General features: G+C 41.7%; 2 protein-coding genes across 7 annotated transcripts in view; one reads left to right on the top strand and one right to left on the bottom strand.

Moving 5' to 3' along the window:
- The first annotated feature begins 293 nt into the window (after positions 1-293).
- zranb1a (zinc finger, RAN-binding domain containing 1a) lies at positions 294-16,843 on the top strand. Its single transcript, XM_031750710.2, has 10 exons — positions 294-652; positions 1,109-1,961; positions 6,175-6,362; positions 7,552-7,705; positions 8,606-8,677; positions 9,401-9,599; positions 10,256-10,376; positions 11,839-11,968; positions 12,979-13,208; positions 14,751-16,843. The coding sequence occupies exons 2-10, from the start codon at positions 1,133-1,135 to the stop codon at positions 14,964-14,966; spliced, it is 2,139 nt and encodes a 712-aa protein (XP_031606570.1). The 5' UTR covers positions 294-652; positions 1,109-1,132; the 3' UTR covers positions 14,967-16,843.
- The window catches only part of ctbp2l (C-terminal binding protein 2, like), a 96,583-nt gene continuing 90,420 nt past the window's right edge, over positions 15,591-21,753 (bottom strand). For 5 of the 6 annotated variants that reach the window (XM_039616299.1, XM_031750715.2, XM_031750717.2 and 2 more), the window contains 2 exons: positions 21,303-21,420; positions 15,591-19,613 (listed from right to left, as the gene is read on the bottom strand). In XM_039616299.1, the coding sequence (XP_039472233.1) occupies positions 19,433-19,613; positions 21,303-21,420 (299 nt within the window). In that variant the 3' untranslated portion in view covers positions 15,591-19,432. Of the gene's footprint in view, positions 19,614-20,924; positions 21,000-21,302; positions 21,421-21,753 lie in introns of all 6 variants that reach the window. The other variant, XM_039616301.1, reaches the window with a different exon arrangement.

The raw sequence follows: 21,753 nt of genomic DNA, 5'->3' as shown, positions 1-21,753 counted from the left end.
AATATCGGATTTAATATACATACGGATAATGTCATATTTACGTAATCCAGTTTTCTATCCCAATCTTTTTGGACATCTTTGAGGATGTGTAAACTATCCAATCGCAAATGTCTTAGCATAACTAACGTCAACATGTTTTTGTCTAGTGCAGTGTACCTAAAAATCGACAAAATATGCAAAGTATTTCAGCGACGTGTTTATCAACTCTTTCTGCGTCCTAAAAATTAAACCTCCCAGGGCGTTTTGACTGTTCCGGACGTTCCTGAAGGCAACACAGTACTTTACCTTTGTCCAATCACGTTGAGAACTCAGCCAGATGATTGGTGACGGAGGCAGGCCAGCGTTTATTTTGGCTCTGCTACTCATTTGTCTCGCTGTCGCCGCCATTAAACAACACGGAGGCAATGTAAACCAGGGAGAGTCGCGGATTTAAACGATGATTCGAGGTGTTCCAGGCTTTGCCGGGGATTGCTTTGTTCCGCCAGTGGATAACGAGTCCATGAAGGTAAACATGTGAGAGGGCAGAGGAGTCGAAATCATTCGGATTGGGAAAGGTTTGATTGAGCCGGAGGAGGAGGAGAGGAGGGGAGGAGGGGGAGTGAACGAGAAGGGTTTGTTGTGGTTTTCGGCGGCGCAGCGCAGTCACGAAACGGTAAGATTACCACATTTTTCTTCACATGAATGAAATTATGATCTTTTCCATGACTGTATGCTCCGTCGTGCGCGTTAACCGTTGGATTTGACGACAGCTAGCTTTACATATGCTAGGAGGTTAGCTCAGTAGCTAGCAAGCTAAAGCTAAAGACTAAAAACATAACTGCATAGTAACGCAATAGTGTCTTTAGTCAGATGAGTTAAAAACACGCTGTTAACCATTCTTCTTAGAGTTACGGATTATTAAGGATTAAAATCATACACTCTAAAATGTAATCTTGCCAGTGTGTCATTGAATGTGCCCGATCAGATGCAAGTTAGTTTACAAACTGCTGGAGCATATGTTGGACGGAATTCTTATATCTAAAAACAATAGTTTGTAATACCTGCTTATTCGAGATTATTCTCAGAGCTATTGTTTATGTTTCAACTCTAACGGGATTTTTCACAACAGTGCATCCAACTAAAGTAGTCCACAATGACGGAGCAGAGGATAAAGTGGGCCTGTGACTACTGCACCTATGAAAACTGGCCATCTGCAATCAAATGTACTATGTGCCGTGCACCGAGGTTGAGGGGACCCATTATTACAGAGGAACCTTACAAAAACAGTCCTGATCTGGACCCCGGGCTGGAGTGGGAGCCTTCTAGAAGTGAAAGTGGCAGCAGCCTCCTCATCTGTCCTGATTCCAGTGCCAGGCCTAGAGTCAGGTCACCCAGTATGGCTGAGATTGCCAATAAGTGGTCCTGCCAGATGTGCACCTATCTGAACTGGCCTCGTGCCATCCGTTGCACACAGTGCCTCTGTCAGCGCCCGAGGACCAGCAGCCCCACTGAGTCCCCCCAGACGTCAGGCTCCAATGCAGGTTGCCGCCCTGCTCTCCACTCTCCTGTGGATACCTGTGAGGAGTATAATGACAGAAACAGACTCAACACCCACCAGCAGCACTGGACATGTACCGCCTGCACTTACCAGAACTGGCCCAGAACTACAAAATGTGTGGTGTGTGACCTCCCCAGGCCCAACAACCAAGAAGCCATAGAGCTGGCCGAGTCTGCGGAGCCCTCACCCGTAATCAACGAGCAAGACAGGGCTCGGTGGAGGGGCAGTTGCAGCGAAGGCCAGGGGCAAAGGAGATCCCCTCCTATGCCCAAGAGGGAAGATCATGTCACTATGGATTTCCAGAGGATAGAGCTTGCAGCTGGAGCCATGAGCAAAGAGGAACAAGAAGTCGACTTCAAGAGGTTAAAGCAGATTAGGAATCGAATGAAGAAAACTGACTGGCTGTTTCTTAGTGCATGTGCTGGTGAGTTTATTTTTCTTTCTACGTTACATGTAATTTCTGCATGGATTAGGAGATCAGTTGGTTCATAGCAAATGAATGAAGTGAAAATGTGCTTGTTTCTTAATACTGTTTAAAAATAATACAGACCCCTATGTCATGTTCTTCTTATAACAACACTTTTTTTCTGTCTGTGATGTCATGCTAAGCGACAGCAAAGCATTGTACTCCAGACAGAGGTGGCAGTTATTGTCCCAAAGGCAACACATTTTCTGTGTTATTACATTGCAGATGGTGCATCACTCTGCAAAGTGCCAAGGTTGCAAAGCACTGAGAGCCACTTTGTGTTTTATAAATGAGTGACGGCATGACTCATTGTTTAGTCTCCAAATATTAGAGTACAGAAGAAATTCCTGCTGTTATTTCATAGGGCGGTGCCATCAGGTAAATACTGCTGACTGCAATGAACAAACCATAAAATGTGATAAAAGGGAAAGTAGGAATTTGGTCCAACTCACCACTGATGTTCCCAGTGCTTTTGCTGGGGCACTGAGAGCATCTTTGAGCAACTGAGAGGTTGTGAGTGCTTCCCAGCTGGTGGGGATGAATGGGCCGTCTGGGCAGCGTAGTGCAAGTGCAGCCCATGGAGCAGAGTCTGCTGGCTCACAGTCAATAGACCCTGTAAACAGTGGTGCGTATGTGCTGAACAGGGACCCCCAAGAGGTAAAAATAACATTGACAGGACATTAAAAACGGTCAACAAAAAACAGAAGGAAAAAAAACAAAACATGAGTGCAGCACATGATCAACGCCCCCTTGACCTTTGCACTGATTGAACTTGGCAGTATTTATTTTTTTTCTCCCTACCCCTGTCCTTAATACACGAGTCTTCCCATGCCTTTAACTGTAAATATGGCTTTGCCTTTTTTTTTTTTTTCTTTTCTTCTTCTTCATACCATGTCTCTGACTCTTTACAGTTATGCCGCATGTGCTCTTCAAAGTGTTTGTCAGTGGAGGAAGTGCCTGAGTCGAGTATGTTATGGCCAAGCACTTCCTCAGGTCTGAAAACATGATCTCACTTCACTTTACTGTGTTCCTGCAGTTCTACTTGAACGTTTTTTGTGCTCCGTACAAGAGCCAAAATCAGATGATTCCCATTGATTGTGCTTTCCCACAAAAGGAAGCGGACGTGTTTTTGTATTATGGTTCTTTTGTTTCAGTGAAAAACCTAACTGGTGTCTCTTGCTGTTGTTGCCGCTCTGTTTATATTTCGATGCTGTTCCTGATAATGTGGTGTGGGAGGAAAAAAAACATTATCAAGGACCTCTGTTTATTTTGCCTTCAGAAGATTACATTAATCTCGACGACGAACTGAATTTTTCAGATGATTCAAAAAATGCAAGCCCACCACTTTGTAGTAATTATGGTGAGAGATATCGAGAAACAAACACAAACGGTCATTGATTTCATTTGTTCCAGCACGTTACTTTTAGATAACCATAAGTTACTGTGGAGCAGCTGATTGAGAAACAATGTCAGAGCGTGTATTTGTTAAGCCCAGACCAATATTAGCTCAGTCTTTCACAACCTGCATGATGTGCATTGATCAGACTGTAGGCACTGCTGGGATCAGACATGCTCTCATGAAGCTGACCTTGTCAAACATGCAAAGGCAAAATATTCTGACATGTTAGTTCACTGAGGGCGTAATGAGGCGTTCTAGTTGGGATAAAACCACAAACCATCATGCCTAAAGACCTCTATGACCCATCTCTGGGTGACTGGGTCATTATAGGGATTAATATTACATAGCCTAATTTTTTTTAATGGGTTGCAGTTACTAAAACCTAAATGTCTTTATTGACATTAAATGAAGGGACCCATACAGCGCTCCTAAAGATAAAATACTGTTCAAGAAATCTGGTTTGCACTAATGCTTGCTCACCATGCCAATGCAGATTACTTGACCATCCAATTACTTGTTTCTTGGTTGTAAGTCTTCATAACTTATCTTTTATTGCTTTTGTTGTATATTACAAAGATTGGTATGAGTCACACAAGAAAGGTCTTTTGTTGCAAACCTAGCTGCCTCAACCAGTAGGGTATCTCTCCATCTATCCATTCCCGTTTATCAGGGACTTGATGCAGCAGTCTAATCAGTGATGTCATGGGAGACAGCCAGGTGAGAAACGTAATCTCTTAGGATTGCACTGGGTCTCCTCCCAGTTGGATATGCTAGAATCCCCTCAACTAAGAGCCGTCCAGGAGGTATCGTAGTCAAATGCCCAAACTGCCTGAAAATTGACCCTCTTTCGAACGTCGAGTCTCTTCATCCTACCTCTAAGGGTACACTATTTGCAGATTGCTGATAAAAGCAGCGGAAATGAGCAATCACTTCTTTTGGGTCACTACCCAGAGCTCACGGCCATAGGGAAGGGTAGGAACATAGATCGACCAGTAAATCAACAGCTTCAGCTCGACTCTTCACCACAACAGACTGGTACAGCATGCACATCAGTGCAGATGCCATCAGTTTCCCACTCCACTCTTCCTCCAGTTGCAAACAAGATACAGTGATACTTGAACCCCATGAACTGCCACTTTTTTTGCGTGACATTTAGGCTGTTTTGTAAGGGAGTAAGTAAATTTGTCCTGGGGTCAGGTACCAGACTGCGATGATGATGATGATGATGATGATGGTGACAAGAATTTAAGGATCCTAGCTATCATCTTGGTGAAACTTCATTGGTGCATTGCACTGCAGTGCATGCTTTATTGGGAACATCACTGTTTAAAAATGTAGTGTGCTGCTAGTAGTTCAGCATCTAACCACATGCTTGGGTAACAAAATATTGAACGAAGAGAAACCATTAAGCTGACCGATGGAAATGTTTTTTTAAGTTCATCACGTTTTAGTGCAGGCCTTTCACATGATGTGAGGCCGCCCACATTAAGTGCACTGCCTCACTTGAGTACACTTGATGTTGGCTCTCTATTAATGGTAATGGTTTGGAAGAACAGAGCCCAGACAAAGGTTTACGGTTTGTTTATCGAAGTCTAAATTTAGCAAAACTGCCTGTATTCACTGAAAACGGGTCACCGCATTCTTGAGTTCCTTTGAGGTCTCCCGCATAGCAACAGCTATTGCAACTCAAATCATTCTGCATGTATTTATAGATCTGTGTTTGCAAAATGTCACCCAGTATGTGTAAAATGAGAAGGGTCATGCTTGGAATGTTTTAGTCCAGATTCACTCAACTGTCCTCTTCCCTGCCTGAGAGAACATCCTGATGTAAGGCAGCCAGTTTAAATAAAGCAGCTCTTCTAGTCTCCTGTTTGCTACCTAGCTGTTTCACTCATAACAGATGTTGAGACTATTGGGTTCAACACAGACTGCACAGACTGTCCTATGTGTTACACAGCTCTCTGACAGCTACACTGCTCTGTCTGTTCTGCTATGTAGTAGCCCGACAGTGTGATAACTGTTCTTGCACTCGGTTAGCTCGCGGCTACATCTAAAGGTCATCAGAGCTGTCGAATGACGTCAAGGCCCTATTTAATTTTTTTCCTCTAGTTGAATTTGTTTTACAAATTTCTCCCAGGTTTTAATAATAATTACTTGTGACTTGCGATGTTGTATTAGCACATTTAAAGCTGTCTGTTACATCTTGCTTCTACTACAAGCATAGACATGGGGATTGAAGCTGCTCCAAAAATGTATCTAAACCATTTTTAAAATGGATTTTAATGTTTTGTTTTGTTTTTTGCTGATACATGTATGTTCTTTTGATGATCTTTTGAATACACTCAGTTGCTTGTTTTAGTATGCCTAAGTAATACTAATCCAATCTTATCAAATTACTATAGCAAAGTAATAAAGGCTACATTGCAGATGGGTTACGATGTTTACAAAGGTGTTGAAACTTTTATGGTCAGCTCTGAGGTTAGATTTTTAGTGCTGTTAAATGGCTTGTGTTGTATAATTTAGTCTTCCCTATATCGATACACCGCACTTGAATGTGTATGTCATGTGATGACCCAAATGGCCGACTATGTTGACATGAGTCACTCTATTAAAGTTTGGTAACCTCGCTACACAAAATCCTAGAAAAGAAGCTGTGTCAGTAATATTTAGGCACTGATTCATCACTTTTAACAGTTGTTTTCCATTATTTTTCCTTTTTATTTTTATTTTTTTTTTTTAACCTTCCTTCCTTCCTTCCTCTCTCTCTTGCAGGCGTTGTGGAGGGAGACCTGGCGGCAGTGGAAGCTTATAAGTCATCCGGTGGCGACATTGCCCGACAGCTCACTGCAGACGAGGTGCAGCTCCTTAATCGGTCCTCAGCTTTTGATGTAGGCTTCACTCTGGTTCATCTGGCTATTCGCTTTCAAAGGCAGGACATGCTCGCCATTCTGCTAACAGAGGTAAGTATAGTCTTAAATCTTTGAGCAAAAAATTTGCCATAAGTTTTGCCCTTTATTATTAAACTTATGTTTTTTAATAAAAAAACAAACAAGTTTCTGCATTCAAACAGAAAAGAACAGGAAGCGAGATTGGATTAGTCAGTTTGGATTTATGTCAGTTTTTATAAAAAGTTCCTAAAAATTCTAACATGCCTGTAAAGTCTCTTTATGTTACAGAAACTGTTCATTTTTGTATTTCCCATTATCAGCCACAACAGCTTATAATTGCTCCTTACCAAGTGTACTATATAATGAAAAATAGATGCTTGTAATGCATAGAATTACAGCAGAAAAGCACTTTTTCAGAATTAGGTGGGTATTAGCATTGCTGCTATTCTGTCATTGTTTCTTATAGGGTATGATAACACAGAGTTGATGTGGTTTTCGGAGAGCAAACAGTGATTAGGAAAAGGCACAGGAAGCATGTTGGCAAGCATAGAAAGGCAGGTCTTTACTATGCATGGGAGAGTTTGATCCCCAGTATGACAAATGCTTGGGTGGGTAAGGTGGACCAACATCCTCTTTTGTGCTGCCTGAAATGCACGGGAACCGTGTCTTGACACCGTATGAGTTTGTGTCAAGGATCTTGTCTCGGTTTGAGAAGATTCACTAATACTAGATTCATTAACATATTGATCAACAATCAGCAATTACACACTCAGGATGCATCCATCTAGCCTGGGAAAGGAAAAAAAAAACTGGAATTGTGAGTAGGTGTATACCACTCCGTATAGAGGCTTGACAATTCAAACAAAATTGTGAGCAAGAGAAGACAACACAGTGTATCTGAGAGAACAGGATGGCAGCGCATTCACTCTCGGCATGCAGTGTGGGTGAATACAATGCTTCTGTTTAATAGAATTGGCACTGTGCCTGCCCAGCTTTTGATGCTAACCCTCCTGGCGTGCTGCAGCTGATGGACAACATCTGGCGCGCTACCATAATGTCGCGGGTGGAGCTTGTGGTTTTGAATTTTCATTTTGGGAGGGCAAGCATTTAGCATAACAAATCTTTTGGGCTAGTACATTTGCAGACGTATCTTAAGTGTAGACAAGTCAGCTTAGTTTTAGGTATAGAGTCCAAACATCACAAATTCATTTAATCTTTTAATTTCATTGTAAAATAAAAATTGTTAATCTGTGTCTACAAGGTGAGCCAGCAAGCAGCTAAGTGCATCCCTTCCATGGTGTGTCCCGAGCTGACGGAGCAGATCCGCAGAGAGATTGCATCTTCACTACGTCAACGTAAAGGAGACTTCACCTGTTACTTCCTCACCGACTTGGTCACTTTCACTCTGCCCGCAGGTACTTGGGTCTTGACGATTATACCACTTTAATTATTGGTGTGTGTGTGCGTGTGTAATCTAACCCCTCCTCCTGTTTATCCCTTTATCAGTTTTGCTTTATGGGCCTGTGCTCGCAGAAATATATAATTTTTCCTGTAGCTTCAATAAACAGCTCAGATTAAACTCCCACCCCAACAACCAGTCTTAATATTTGTCATGACTGACACTGAATATTACTGGCTCCATTTACTCTGGAAGCAAACAATGGGGAAATAATTACTTTTGTGCTCTTTGGGATTCTATTCATGGCTTCGTATTTGTAGAATTTTCTTCTACACAGTATAAATGTCTAAATTGTCAACGTGTGAACTTGAATGTAAGAATAGGACCCCGCCTCGTTGCACAGCATTGCTCAGAGAAACATCAGCTCATCCCTGTGGCATTATGTCTTCACTGAAATGACATGCACTTTACTTTTAAGAACACCCACTATTCTGATCTAGTCCTGCTGCTGCCCCTGGGAGCAAAGATTATGCAGCCTTCGCATATAAATTAGAATTTTTGTGTGTGTGTGTCTAATGCCAAGCATTTCACTACAGAGGGAATTTGGCCCGAGGCCAGCTGCAGGGCACTCGCTCTCTCCCTGTCTCTCGCTTTGTCTGTTTGTGTCTCTCTTGCTCTCAGACAAAGCCACTGCCATTCACTATTGAACCAGAGAACAGCCACCAGTGTTCTGGCTTTGTGTGTGCACAGTTCAATACACAGAGCTTGTATTTACAGTGTGCCATTGACAAAATGCCATCCAGTGAAGAACATCCCCTCTGTGTGTCATTACTGTAGCATTTATGTTGCCCTCGGCCTCGTCTACCATTAGGTTTTCATGCTCGTTATAATCTATCTTTCCCATGTGTCTCTGCAGATATAGAAGACTTGCCTCCCGCTGTCCAGGAGAAGTTGTTTGATGAGGTGTTAGATCGAGATGTGCAGAAAGGTACTGAAGATGTCATTCTTTATATCCTGTGTCATATTCTCAATCTGTCCAGTCGCATGTTTTCAGCCATTTTTGTGTACATTTAATTCATGTCCTGCAATAGAAGGGACTTTAAACTAGCATCTTCCCTGCCTGTGTTTGTCTTCAATCAGCTCCCCACCTCCTGCTTCATCTTCTGTTCCTTCTCTAATTAGGTTAATTGAGCTCACTAGTTTCCCTCCCACATACTTATCTAATGACACTCTCCCAGTGCAGCTGTGTGTGTGTTTTGTGTTTCAACGAAGATATAAAAGGAGTATTATGACCCATTTAAGCCACCTTAAACTGGGCTACTGGATAGAGCTGCCTTGAGTTTCTGGTGCAGAATACGATTGCATATTCAGGGAGATGTGTTTAATAATATTTGACGATGCGAAGAGAAATGCAGAAAAGCAGGTTTTGCATTTTGCAGTTTGTTCCCATGGAAATAGTAGCTGCAGCAGCCGCACATCTGAAACACTTAACGCAGCATCTATCTATCCAATCCCATGCTGAGTTTTTGGAAACACGATTTTTTGTTTTTGATTCTTTTCATTGAACTATCAAATATATTAGCTGAGAAAATAAATGCAGCCAGTGCAAAATGAGTTCCTGTTTTGTGTTTTCACTGCAACAACATTGAACTTGATTAATTATTGTCTTAGAGTCCTCAACACCCAATTGCACATTTTTATCTGTTTATAGAACTGGAAGAGGAATCTCCTGTTATCAACTGGTCTCTGGAGCTGGGGACACGCCTGGACAGTCGCCTCTACGCCTTGTGGAACCGCACTGCCGGAGACTGCCTGTTGGACTCTGTTCTGCAGGCCACCTGGGGCATCTACGACAAGGACTCTGTCCTCCGCAAGGCTCTCCACGACAGCCTGCACGACTGCTCCCACTGGTGAGAGGCTCAGCCCTACACAGTTCCTGTAGTCTGATATTTGACACTTGAATATTTCCACAGGCTGCTCTCAGTTCATGTTGCATATTCAAAAATGGCCTCGTGTCATCTGCATAAAAACAAAGCGAGAGCAGACTTAGAACTGAAAGAAATAAAACTGCAAACAAGAGTGGACAGATTAAAAAAAACGGTTTCTCTAAGGTGGTTCATCATTTCAGTTATGCTATTTTATTTAATTAGACTTTATTGTATTGATGCAATGCACTTTAACACAAGCACTTTCTTTGTGAATTTATGACCTGTTTAGATCATAATTCTATTTATTCTAAAGTTTTTGCTATATTCTTGGAATACAAGTGACTGTAAATCCAGATTTTCAAACTGGTGTATAACAGAATATTCTTTCTAGAGGGCATGCCTATAGACTACACTCATACAAGACAAAAAAAAATGGGGAAAAGTCCTTTTAATAAGCATTGCAGGTGTGTGAATTGTTCTGTTTATGTATAACTAAGACCTCTGGCACTTAAAGTGTAGCTCTGCTCTGTAAATGGATACATAAAGTAACCCATTCTATATAAGCAGGCTGAGCTCGAGGTCACCTTTAATTCAATAAGCTTTGAAAATAGTATAATAATATTATTTTTTTAAAATAGGTTTTACACACGCTGGAAGGAGTGGGAGTCATGGTACTCGCAGAGCTTTGGTTTACATTTCTCCCTCAGAGAGGAGCAGTGGCAGGAAGACTGGGCCTTCATTCTGTCTTTGGCCAGCCAGGTAATTATGTTGTCTCTGGTTTACAGCCTACCTTCACTTCCATTGAGTTTAAAGACAGTGGTACATTATGATTTATTTATTTTTTGGTCTACAGAAGAAATAAAAGCTGGAAAATTATGTATAAATTGATGCATTCACAAAGGCAAAACGGAAGGTTTATGACCCAAAACGTCTGTCTCCAAAATATTTACATAACAATAGTCCCTTTTCTCTCTTGCATTGTTTGCATATTGACTAGACTCTTGCAGCACTCCAGTCAGCAAAAGTGTGTGTGAGTCATATTGCAGTAATTGTGGAAAACATCAAAATGGCAATATATCACCTGTATTTGATCAAGGAAAACCAACTCATAAGATAATTGGATGTATTTATTTTTTGCTCACTCAACTGAAAAACTGTCATTTACAAACAACTATCCTCAAAGAAACTCAATATGCACAATTAATACAGTTTAACAAATATCAATTAAATAAGCCCTTTTACATTGAAATGATTTGAAATTGTCTTTTCAAAGCTAAAAGCTGATCTGTTTAATTTCTTGACATGAACAGATATAATATGAACAGAATCAGTCTGTTCGTGGAGCCTCTTCCATCTGGTCTCTAACACCGGGTAGTCGTGTTACGTGCACAGCGCTCACTCCGCCGCCTCAAACAGGCCGATAGGTTATCTCGTCAGTACGGGCGGCGGTTATATAATTCAACAGGCTGACACCGCAGTTGCAAGTAGATTAATTGTGCTTGCCAACTTCACAGCACCACCAGCAGTCAAAAGCATATTTTAGTGTAGCTATTGATTTGCTGCTTTGTCAGATTCTGTTGCTGCAGTGATCTCGACCACGGTTGTTTATTTTTATTTTTTAAACAACTGTATTTGGGGAAATAAAGGTCTGCATAAAGCATAGGCTACTGAAGCTATGTGGCTTTTCAATATGTGCATTAGTCTAAATGGGAAAAGACAGTCGGAAGGGTAACACTGCGCATGGTGGATCATGTGTGAATGACAGACAGGACACAAGCAATTCACTGCTGATCCCCTAAGATGAAGTTGTAGACAGCTGATCTACCGGCACGCCTGCTGAAGCAGCACTCTCTCTCCCCAGCATGTGACCTTGGGATTTACAGGCATTTAGCTTAGAGCCACTCTACCAGCAGCACAAACAAACACAGCAAAAGCTACCAAGTGATGACCTCGTCTCAAGCTTTGACGGCAACGGAGAGATGAGAGCCGAAGGATAAAAACAAGCTTTTTAAATCCCATCCCACAAGGCTGAAACTTTGAAACCCCTTTTTATGCGATAGATCATTACAGCTGTAGAATATTTAAAAGTGCTTATGTAATCTGCCCAATGAGAAGGAGAGAAAAGCGTTCATACTCACGCATAAGATACTCTTCTCTTTGCAGTATGATCACAATGCACAATGCCTAACTATTCTTATGCTTCTCTTTCTCCTCTTTTCAGCCCGGGGCCAGCCTGGAGCAGACCCACATTTTTGTTCTTGCACATATTCTTCGAAGACCCATCATAGTCTACGGAGTGAAATACTACAAAAGTTTCCGTGGGGAAACGTTAGGATACACTCGTTTTCAAGGTGAGGCATCGTGTGGCTGTAATACAAAACGGTGTTTTCAGCTCAGATCCTGAACTTGTAAAGGGTGTCAGATCTTGAAAAAATATGGAAACAAACAGAATTCTGACACTTGCTGATAGGTATGCTTCTTAATATTTATTGATGTGACTATCAAAGGTGAAGTTTTGGATCCTTGTGTGTGCACTGTAGAGGGTGTGGTAGTTACTTATGTTACAGCTCTGCTAATAATTAGAAAGTTTTTTCCTCTTCCTCAGCGCTATCTGCTTGCTGAGAAGTTCATTTGACCACAGTTGTAATTTAAGCAGAAAGAACTTTTTAAAATTGAGTGGAATTTGTGATAAACTGACCCCGGTGAGCTTCGCTGTTTATTTCTAACACTACTTTATCATGGCGTGAGCCAGCTTTAAACACCTGCAGCAACACTGCATGAAACAAGGCCATTAGAATTACTCATACAGACAGGCTATTGTGTATGAGACGCAGAGTGAGCACAGCTGGAGTGCATGGCTGCCAGAATATCTTGACCTCATTCGGTGTGTTGCACTGATAATTTGAATAAATAAAATGGTCTCTGATGCCTCGCTGTGTATCTGTTCCGTTTAGGGTGCAGCCTGGTTATGATGGCCTGCCTTAATTACGGTAATTATGTGTGTAGACTGAAACCATAGCTTTTGTCTACATTGCACGCTAAGTGTTTAGTGATTGCTGGTGTGCTTTTGGAGTTGGAAGCTGGCCTGTCAGAAGCCAGAGGGGCGAGGGCGGGTGCACTTCTGAAAAAGCAGAGCACCAGGCTGCACCGTGGAGCTCGTCTCTGCTCACAAAGAACTGGTTGTTTTCAGCGGGCTAAAAAGCAGCCGCCTCTAGCGTCAGGTCAAATCTGAGGCTGCGCTCGGCCCCGGCTGACATTTGCACACGGCGTAATTTGGGCAAACAGTTGCCGAGCCTGTTCCTCGCCGATGCCTCGAGTGCTGTGGCGTGCAGCACCTTTTGACTAGTTTGTGTGTGTTCAGGTGTGTACCTGCCTCTGTTATGGGAGCAGAGCTTCTGCTGGAAGAGCCCCATCGCCCTGGGCTACACACGGGGTCACTTCTCGGCCCTGGTGGCTATGGAGAACGACGGCTACGACAATCGTGGTGCGGGCGCCAACCTCAATACTGACGACGATGTCACAGTCACTTTCCTGCCATTGGTGGACAGCGAGAGGAAGCTGCTGCATATTCACTTCCTGTCTGCACAAGAGGTAGGAACTGTGGTTGTGCTGTAAAACTGCAGATTTGTTCATCTTTTTTTTTTTAACTTTAAAAAGCAGGTAATTGGGTAATTTTGAGAAAAGTGTATTTTGGTATTACTGTAAATATTTTTGAAACTTTACTGCTCAAATGAACAGTTTAGTGACTCTTTATTAATAAATTCTGAGCAGTCCATGAAAATACCTCTGCTCAGTAATTTTTCCTAGTTGCCTGCTTTAAAATCACATTTAAATTTCCAATGTGCTAAATCCAAACATAACAATGACAATAGCTGATTTTGCATTATGTTTTGCATTTATCGTGCATTACATATAATATTTCCACTTTTTCATTATGTAACAATTTAAACATTAGAAAAAAAGATGGATGGAGAATATCTACGATGAAACCTATTTGAAAGCATAGCTGAAGACTTGAGGAGCAGAGGTACAGAGGTAGATGAGTTTAAATACCTGAGATCAACCATCCAAAGGAATGGCTGTTGCACAAGAGATGAAGAGAGTGCAGATAAGGTTGAGTGGGTGGGGAACGGTGTCAAGGGTGATTTGTGACCGAAGGATGGCAGCGAGAGTCAAAGGGAAGGGCTATAAGATGGTAATGAGACCTGCTGTGATGAATGGTTTAGAGATCATAGGGCTGATTTTTTTTTTTTTTTTTTTTTTTGAAATGAGAGAGGAGGCAGAGCTGGAGGTGGCAGAGGAGACAAAGGTCCTAATTTTTAAATTTTTATTTTTTTTACTGGGAGTGACCAGGATGGACAAGATTAAGTATTAGTACATCACAGGGACAGCTTAGGTGTAGTGGTTTGGAGATGTGCAGAGGAGGGCTGGTGTTTGATTTTGAGCTACTGAGAAGGAGGATTCATGGATGTAGTGAAGGAGGACAAAAAATGGGGTGGCGTGACAGACGAGGATGCTAGGGATGGTGTGATATGGAGGCGGCTGATCCACTGTAGCGGCTAATGAAGAATATTAGAACGCCTAGCAGGGTTATTCGAGCTCAATTTCCAAAAAGAACTGTGCTGACTGTATTTAAAGCCCAGCCTGCCAGGCTAGGTTAAAATATTATGTGTAGGTGGGATGTTGGGATGTGAAGAAACAGCAGTTGGATCAATTACCCAGTGTATTTTGACTTGTAGACAAGCTGGTTTCACCATGTGGCCATGTAATAATGTAGCGCACTAACAGATGTTATAAGCCTTTCACTTGTACCAGTTCTGAGTCACAGTACTTAAAACTGCATTAATCTTAAAATATGAAAAGTCTACCAATTGTATTTATATACTTGTTGCATTTCATCAAAACTGAATCTACAGTTTAGATGGAGTGGCCTTTGTAATGAAAACTGCAAAGTTTTGGTAGCAGTGCCTCGTGAAAACGACTAACAATCTTTAGCATTAGTTTCAGTGATTTTGGCTGTAGACCAGTTTTAGCAGATTAGTCTTGATGCAGGAAAGCTTTTAACGTGTGCTATTGTGAGGTGAAAGCGTGTATCTGAACCTTACTAATAGCATGTTTTGTGTGTGACTTCAGATGGGCAACGAGGAGCAGCAGGAAAAGCTGCTGAGGGAATGGCTGGACTGCTGCGTGACAGAAGGAGGCATGCTGGCTGCCATGCAGAAGAGCTCTCGCCGCCGTAACCACCCTTTGGTCACCCAGATGGTGGAGAAGTGGTTGGACAGATACCGCCAGATCCACCCCTGTGCCTCTCTCTCCGATGGCGAGGAAGAGGACGATGAAGACGAGTGAGTGAGGGGGAAGTAGAGAAGAGAGAAAAGAGCTCTTAAATCTGTGGAATGGACATTATAGGGTCTGGGAGAGACTACCTTGCTATCTACATTTTTTTTTTTTTTTTTTTTTTCCTCCCCTCCCTCCTTTCTCCAAAAATGTAAATCTTTAACTTGTAATAATGCATGTGTTCTGTGAGCTCTGTGGTAGAGAAGATACCAGCACCATCAAACAGAATCCCGATTACTGCTCCCATGAACGCACATCAAGTCCACTTGGTTTGCCTCCCTATAGTCCTTACCGATTACCTTGATGCTTCCTGTCAAGGTAATTATCTCACCGTGAGAGAAGTACTAGCTCATATAGGAAAAATATACTGTATTTAAGGAAATCCTGAAGCTGCACTAGATGGCAAAGTTCATTTATACAGAATTGCCTGACAGAAATTTTTGCTTCAAACTGAGAGGATGATAATCCTGTGTGTGTGTGTGTGTGTGTGTGTGTGTGTGTTTAAGGTTTACAGAGCACTTGTTTTCTTGATTGCTGATCCCCTCTGCAAAGCCCCATTTGATGTAGAATTTATTTATTTGTTTAGAAGAGTTGGCACGCGGAGGCGATACCCTTTGTTCTGCCCCGTTTTATCTGTTTTTTTTTTTTTTTTTTTTTTGATTCTTTCAGTTGAAGTATTGAAGTATTTTATTTTGCACAGATTATACCTAAATTCTGTGAGGGGGGGTGGGGGGTGACATACAGGCTTACTGACATTTCTATGTGTGACATAGTTTGTGTTTGAGTGGGTGGTGGTGATGATGCTGGTGGGGGAAAGAGAAAACCAAACACCCTGCCTCTTTCAGTGGACAGCGTTAATATTAAATTTGACTCACTTGCACCTACTTACTTACTTGCATTGTTCATTAATTCCCCCCGTCACATTCCTTTGTTTGAATTGGTGACGCCACAGGCACAATTGCTTTTCCTTCCCGTTATAGCTGAACTCACTGGGTGACGGTGGATCGGGAATGATGTTTGATCGCACACAAGGACACAGCCAATAATGTTCACATTGTGCACCCACACCATCTAAATATAGGCAGGATCACTGCAGTATGGAGTTCTCCGGTTAGTTTTAAAAGCATGTCATAAACTGTATATAAAAGATGGCTTTAGCCTTGGTACCATCACTTATTGGTTGGTAAAGTTATGTTGGAAAGGCTCAAATAAATATTTTCATCTTGGCCATCATGGTGCTTGATAGTGAGGCTAATTTGGCCAAGAAAAATACACATTCAGGACAAGATGGGCCCCACATTAGCTTTATCATCATTTTTAACTCAGACGTGGGCCGTAATTTGCAATGTGCAAAACAACAGTTTAATAAAATTAGTATTTAATTTTGTCTAAAGTTTAAATTTCCGAATAAGACTTTTAATATTAATTAACCTGCAGGGTTCTTTTTGTAGCCAAAGAGTCTCCCCCTGCTGGCAATATGAAGAACTGTAGGTTTAAGGCACTTTTCACTTATGTTCCATACATTCATCTTTTATATACAGTCTGTTATTTTACCCCTCAGCAGGATTTTGTTTAAAACTTAGAGAATTACTAGATCAAGAGGTTTATAAGAACAGACCTTTTTTCCTCCCCTTTAAATTAATTGTTCTGGGACTAAACCATGCGGGGTTGTTTTTGGGTTTTTTTGTTTTTCATTCAATAAGAAGTTATTTCTTGTAACCCCAAATACTGGATTTCATTTCATTCTATTTCAGTGTTGTCTTTATCCCCCCCACCACCAAGTATCGGGGCTTTACACTTGTGATAAAGCCCCGATATTGTGATTTTTATTTTATTTTATTTTTTCGTAATTATGAAATATACACTTGCTGATCACTTTATGAAGTACACCATGCTAATACCGTGTGGACTCCTTTTTTTTTGCCTTCAGAATGACCTTCATTTTTCATAGCATACAATTAAAATGGTGCTGGAAACGGTGCTCTGAGATTTTGATCATATTGACATAATAGCGTCACACAGTTGCTTGTTCATGATGCAAATCCATGATGTGAATCTCCCGTCCCACCACATCTGAAAAGGTGCGCAATGAGATCTGGTGACAAGCACAGCAGATTGTCACATTGAGAAACAAGTCTGAGAAGACTTGAGCTTTGTGATAAAGCGTTATCCTGCTGGAAGCGGCCATCAGAAGATGGGTATACTGTGGTCAGAAAGGGATTGAGATGGTCAGCAGAATTACTCAATGGTAAATTGGTACCAACAGGATCAAAGAGTACCAAGAAAATATCACATCACTCCATCACTGATGCAAGGAACGATGGATCCATGCTAAGAATTTGGTGTTATCATCTAAATGTTGCAGCAGAAATCAAGACATGCAAACCTGGCAACATTTTCCAGTCTTCTTCTTCTGTTGTCCAATTTGCCAAATCTTCAGCTTCCTGTTCTTATCAGACAGACCCGGTATGTGATCTTCTGCTTCAAGGTTCGATGTGTTGCGCTTTCAGAGATGCTCTTCTGCATGCTTCGTGCACGATTAATGCACTTTCACCCACAGAAGTGCCACTCACCTTTCTTCTCTACTGTACGGGGAAATTCCCAGTAGATCAGTAGTTTCTGATATACTTACTAAAATCACCTTTCTTCTGCTGGTCTTTTGAAGGCCAATCTTGACTGTACATGGCTAAATGCGATTATTTTCTTGCTGTGACATTTGCTGAGTTAACAAACAGGTGTACCTAATGAAGTGGCCAGTGCATGTACATGACAAGTGAGTAAACTTGTTTTACATCAAAATCAAGAAGTCAGTACAGACGGCTGGTTCTCAGAATCGTATCTTTCTTTTCTCTTTTTTTTCCTTTTTTTTTTATTTTTTTTTTTTTATTTGAACTGCACTGAATGCTAAATGTTCACCTTGTACAAGAAACAAATACAAATACTCACACTAAAAACAAAAACATACTGCTGGCTGCCTCTTCTGCTATTGTTGGGACACTAAATAGGAGTTTCAGCTATTGCTCTTACAGAGTACAGGATGCCCCAAAGAACCTGGCCTTCATTAGAACAAAGGAAATATTAAGGAGTGGGTAGAGAGGGTGGATCACATAGGACTATGGTTATAGGAACATTTAACTAGGCAATACGAATCTAACAGGACTCCTCAAAACTCTTTAACACCAAAAAAATGTGGGAATGTGTCCTTTTTATAAAAATACCACGATGGAGAGGATGATGGAGAGAAATATTCAATATTCAGACGAACCAGATCAGCCTTTGTTTTTCCGTTTTCCTTTTATAGACATTTTTTTTTTTTTTTTTTTTTTTTTTTTGGGGGGGGGGGGTGGGAGGAGAAACAATATCTGCAAAAAAGTGTTATTCCTGAGTCATTAAGAAACCATGCTGAATTTAACCCTTTCCTGTCTTCAGGAAATGTGCTCACAGAAGGGACCGGGTCACTATGTCTAACAGGACTGCCATTACGATTGGTTAGCCATCAGACGCTTCTCTGTAGAGAACTGCATGCATCGCTGACCTTTTAGGAACTAAAAGTACAAAATAACTTTCATTTTCAAAAGCTTCAGCTACAGTTACGTGTATAATGAATGGCTTTAGTGTTAACCACCAACTGCTTCAAAAAGTAGTAACTTGGAGCAACTTAAAACTCAAAAATTCTCACACTGTGTACAAGTGCCCTCTAGTGGTGAAAACCTGTAACTCCAGCTGTGACAGTTGTTAAATGTACCACTGCCAGGAAAGGGTTAAAGCCCACTTTTGATTACTATAATTGATGAACAATCTTTTTCTTTAATTTGATAAATATATATAAGCTGATAATCCATTTTTAGTCATTCACACTGATGATAAAAAGAAAAAAACAATATTAATAATAATAATAATTCTCTTCTGAGGCGTAATTGGGGGCCTAAATAACACACACTTGTTACATAATGAGGATTGGAGCTGGGTGAAGAAGAGGCGGGGAAGATTAGGAGCGCTGTCAGGGGTCATACGGTCCAGTAACATATGATGCCAAAGGTTTTTCTTTTTTTTTCTTTTTTTTTTCTCTTGTTCAGTTGGTATGTTGAGAAGTGGGCCTACATTTCCCATGAGCTCTGAGGTGGGTGGTACGGTGGGGGCGGCTGAACAGAGTCTCATCGGGTAATCCCGGAGCACTAAAAACACTGGACTCTGTGTCCACAATCATAGGCATGTCCCAAAGAAAGACAAAAATACATCATCATCAAAGAGTAAAGTCGGTAACTGAACCCAAAGAGACAGAGTAAAAACTAAAAGGTTAAAAGTACAAATTTCCCGGAACACTTCTTTTGTTCCCAGTTGCTGGCTGGATTTTTAGCAGGCAGCCGCTTGTGTCGTTTCACTGTCTCTTGGTCCCAGTTGGTCAGTTGCTTTGTGATTTGTTGTTTCTGAGTGTCAACAGGCCGGTTGAGATGCTGCCGTCTGTATCCTTTCTGCTGCTATTGCTCGGTGAGATGCTCTCGAGTGTCGCCGTGTTTAGAGGGCTGGTTGGGCGATGGGGCCTGGGAGGGGTGTGTACCAGAGGGCAGGGTGTGGGCGATGGGCACCCCACCAGGCACCATGCCCTCTAAAGCCCCTGGGATGCCGCCCGGAGCCACTCCAACCACACCTGGCGGGTATCTGGGGAGGGAAAAGCTCAGAGATTAGTAGTGCCGACACAAGCCTAACGCCCACGTACGACTGTGAAAGACAGGATTCTGTGCAAAGACCTCATCTTCTAATGAAACTGCTACTTCTTTTCCACCCTTTCAGGAACGTGTTTAAGAGTTACTTGGCTTTCAGGCTGAATTTTCAGATTCAGAAAGGTCCAAATTAATGTGAATAAAATTGGAATTTCTTGTCGTTTTAATGTGTCCAGAAAAATACGCAGCCAGATTAATCTAAACATGAAACAGGTGCAAGATGGGGAGAGAGAGGGAGACGCAACAGATGGCCAGACAAAAAGAGTTTTTGCTGTTTACTAACAGTTTACAGATCAAACAATTTTAAAAAATGACTTTAATTACTTCTCTAAGATCAGAACCAGGTTGCGGAAGCTACCAAGCTTTAATTTCATAAAGCTAGAAGCAGTGAGGCAGCGGAGGTAAAGAAGAATCCGTTAAACTTTGGCGTACATCCGGATCGCATTCCTTAAAACAGGACGTGGGCATTGGTGGAGCATGAACTCTCCGGGTGATCTTCCTGTTTATAGGGCTTACATTAATCAACATACTTTGGAAAGTATTTCTTGCCTTGCTTATTGATTTGTTTCTGCAGCTTAGGTTAAATATGAAACTGCTTCAGTTTCATTATGGTAATTAAAATAAAAAGGCTGTTTTGTCTCACCAGGACTGTTTGGTCTATAAATGCACATAATCTGCTCATAGCTCGTAAAGTTTTAGTGCCTAATTTAAAGATTGGTTCATAATTGATATAAAAAGGAGAAAACCCAATCCTCCTGTGAAAGAAGCAGCGCATGTTCTATTTATCAATGAGCCACATATTTTTCTTTCCCATCAAGTTTCTTTTATTGCAGTTATGCAGTTATCTTAATACTTCCTGAAACACAGACTTCCTGAGACTGTTTGGTGGAAAAGAGTTAATATGTCACATTAGTTAGGGGGGGAAATGGGTGTGGAAATCACAGTAAAATCCATCAACCAGAGAAGGAGAAAATAGCCGGAAAGAACATTCCCAAATACCCATAAGAAGGAAACCACGAAGCATGACTCCATCCATGGAACTGCACCTGAATGGTTTCATGTCATGCTTTCTGTGACACTCAAAAACCCACATTCACTGCTACCCATCGCTACTCTGTGTTCATTCAAACAGGTAAGTGCTGGAGGGGAACTACAGGAGGGACACACATCAGGTGAGCTCAGGAGGTGAGAAGGTCTTATATCCAGGACCTCCAACCGGAGGCTGTTGGCCCCGGATGATCGTATTTACCTGGTCCTGATCTAGGCATTAATTTTGTCTTGGGGGATGCCGGTTGTTACGCCTGGAAGAGTTTGGTTCACTTGGCTGCGTGAAAGAAGCACATGGAGGTGGAAATGCTGAGATCAAGAATGGTGAAGAGTGGGATAATGTGGACAATTTATTTCTGCTGCTAAGGGGAAGCGTTAGAGGATAGGATGCTAGGATCTATAGGAGTGGTGAGCTAACCTATAAAAACTCTGCACCGATCTAACAAGACATCTTTTACAACTGTATAAAGGCAGCGCAAACAAAGGAAATTGCTCTAGTTTATGATACTTTAGTGTAGCTCACAGTTCATAAAACTGTTATTCTTAAAATGAAAATAAACGCTGTATTTTCAGTCCTCACCTGTAGGCAGCGCCGTTATGCTCAGGGTGAACGCCTGGCTGATCCATGACCGCCCACGGTGCCGTGGTGACAAAGAACTCCTTGTTGACGCAGTTTCGTAGGCTGTCAGGGATACGGCCTGTCACGAGACACACACACAAGCGTGTTCAGATTAAAAGAGCTGCATAAATCTGACACACTTAAAGGCTGCGACTTGTCACAGGGCATGAGTGACCAGACTATGCAAAGTGTTAATGAGTTCAGACTGACAAACATATCAGGCTTGGATACACAAATGCAAATTAGGACCATTTAACAATCAGTTTTTTTAAATTCTTTTTTTTGGCCAGGGGTGGCGGCAAGGCCAGCCCCCGAGAGCCACTCTGCTCTGTGTCGTGAAGCTAATGATGACATCAATTAAGAGGTCCAGATCTAATAAAAGCTGCCGAGGGTCTATTGAAGTGGAAATGTG

The sequence above is a fragment of the Oreochromis aureus genome, linkage group 8, assembly GCF_013358895.1.
Source record: "Oreochromis aureus strain Israel breed Guangdong linkage group 8, ZZ_aureus, whole genome shotgun sequence".
Classification (NCBI taxonomy): Eukaryota; Metazoa; Chordata; class Actinopteri; order Cichliformes; family Cichlidae; genus Oreochromis; species Oreochromis aureus.
This window is presented reverse-complemented; position numbering and strand designations above follow the sequence as displayed.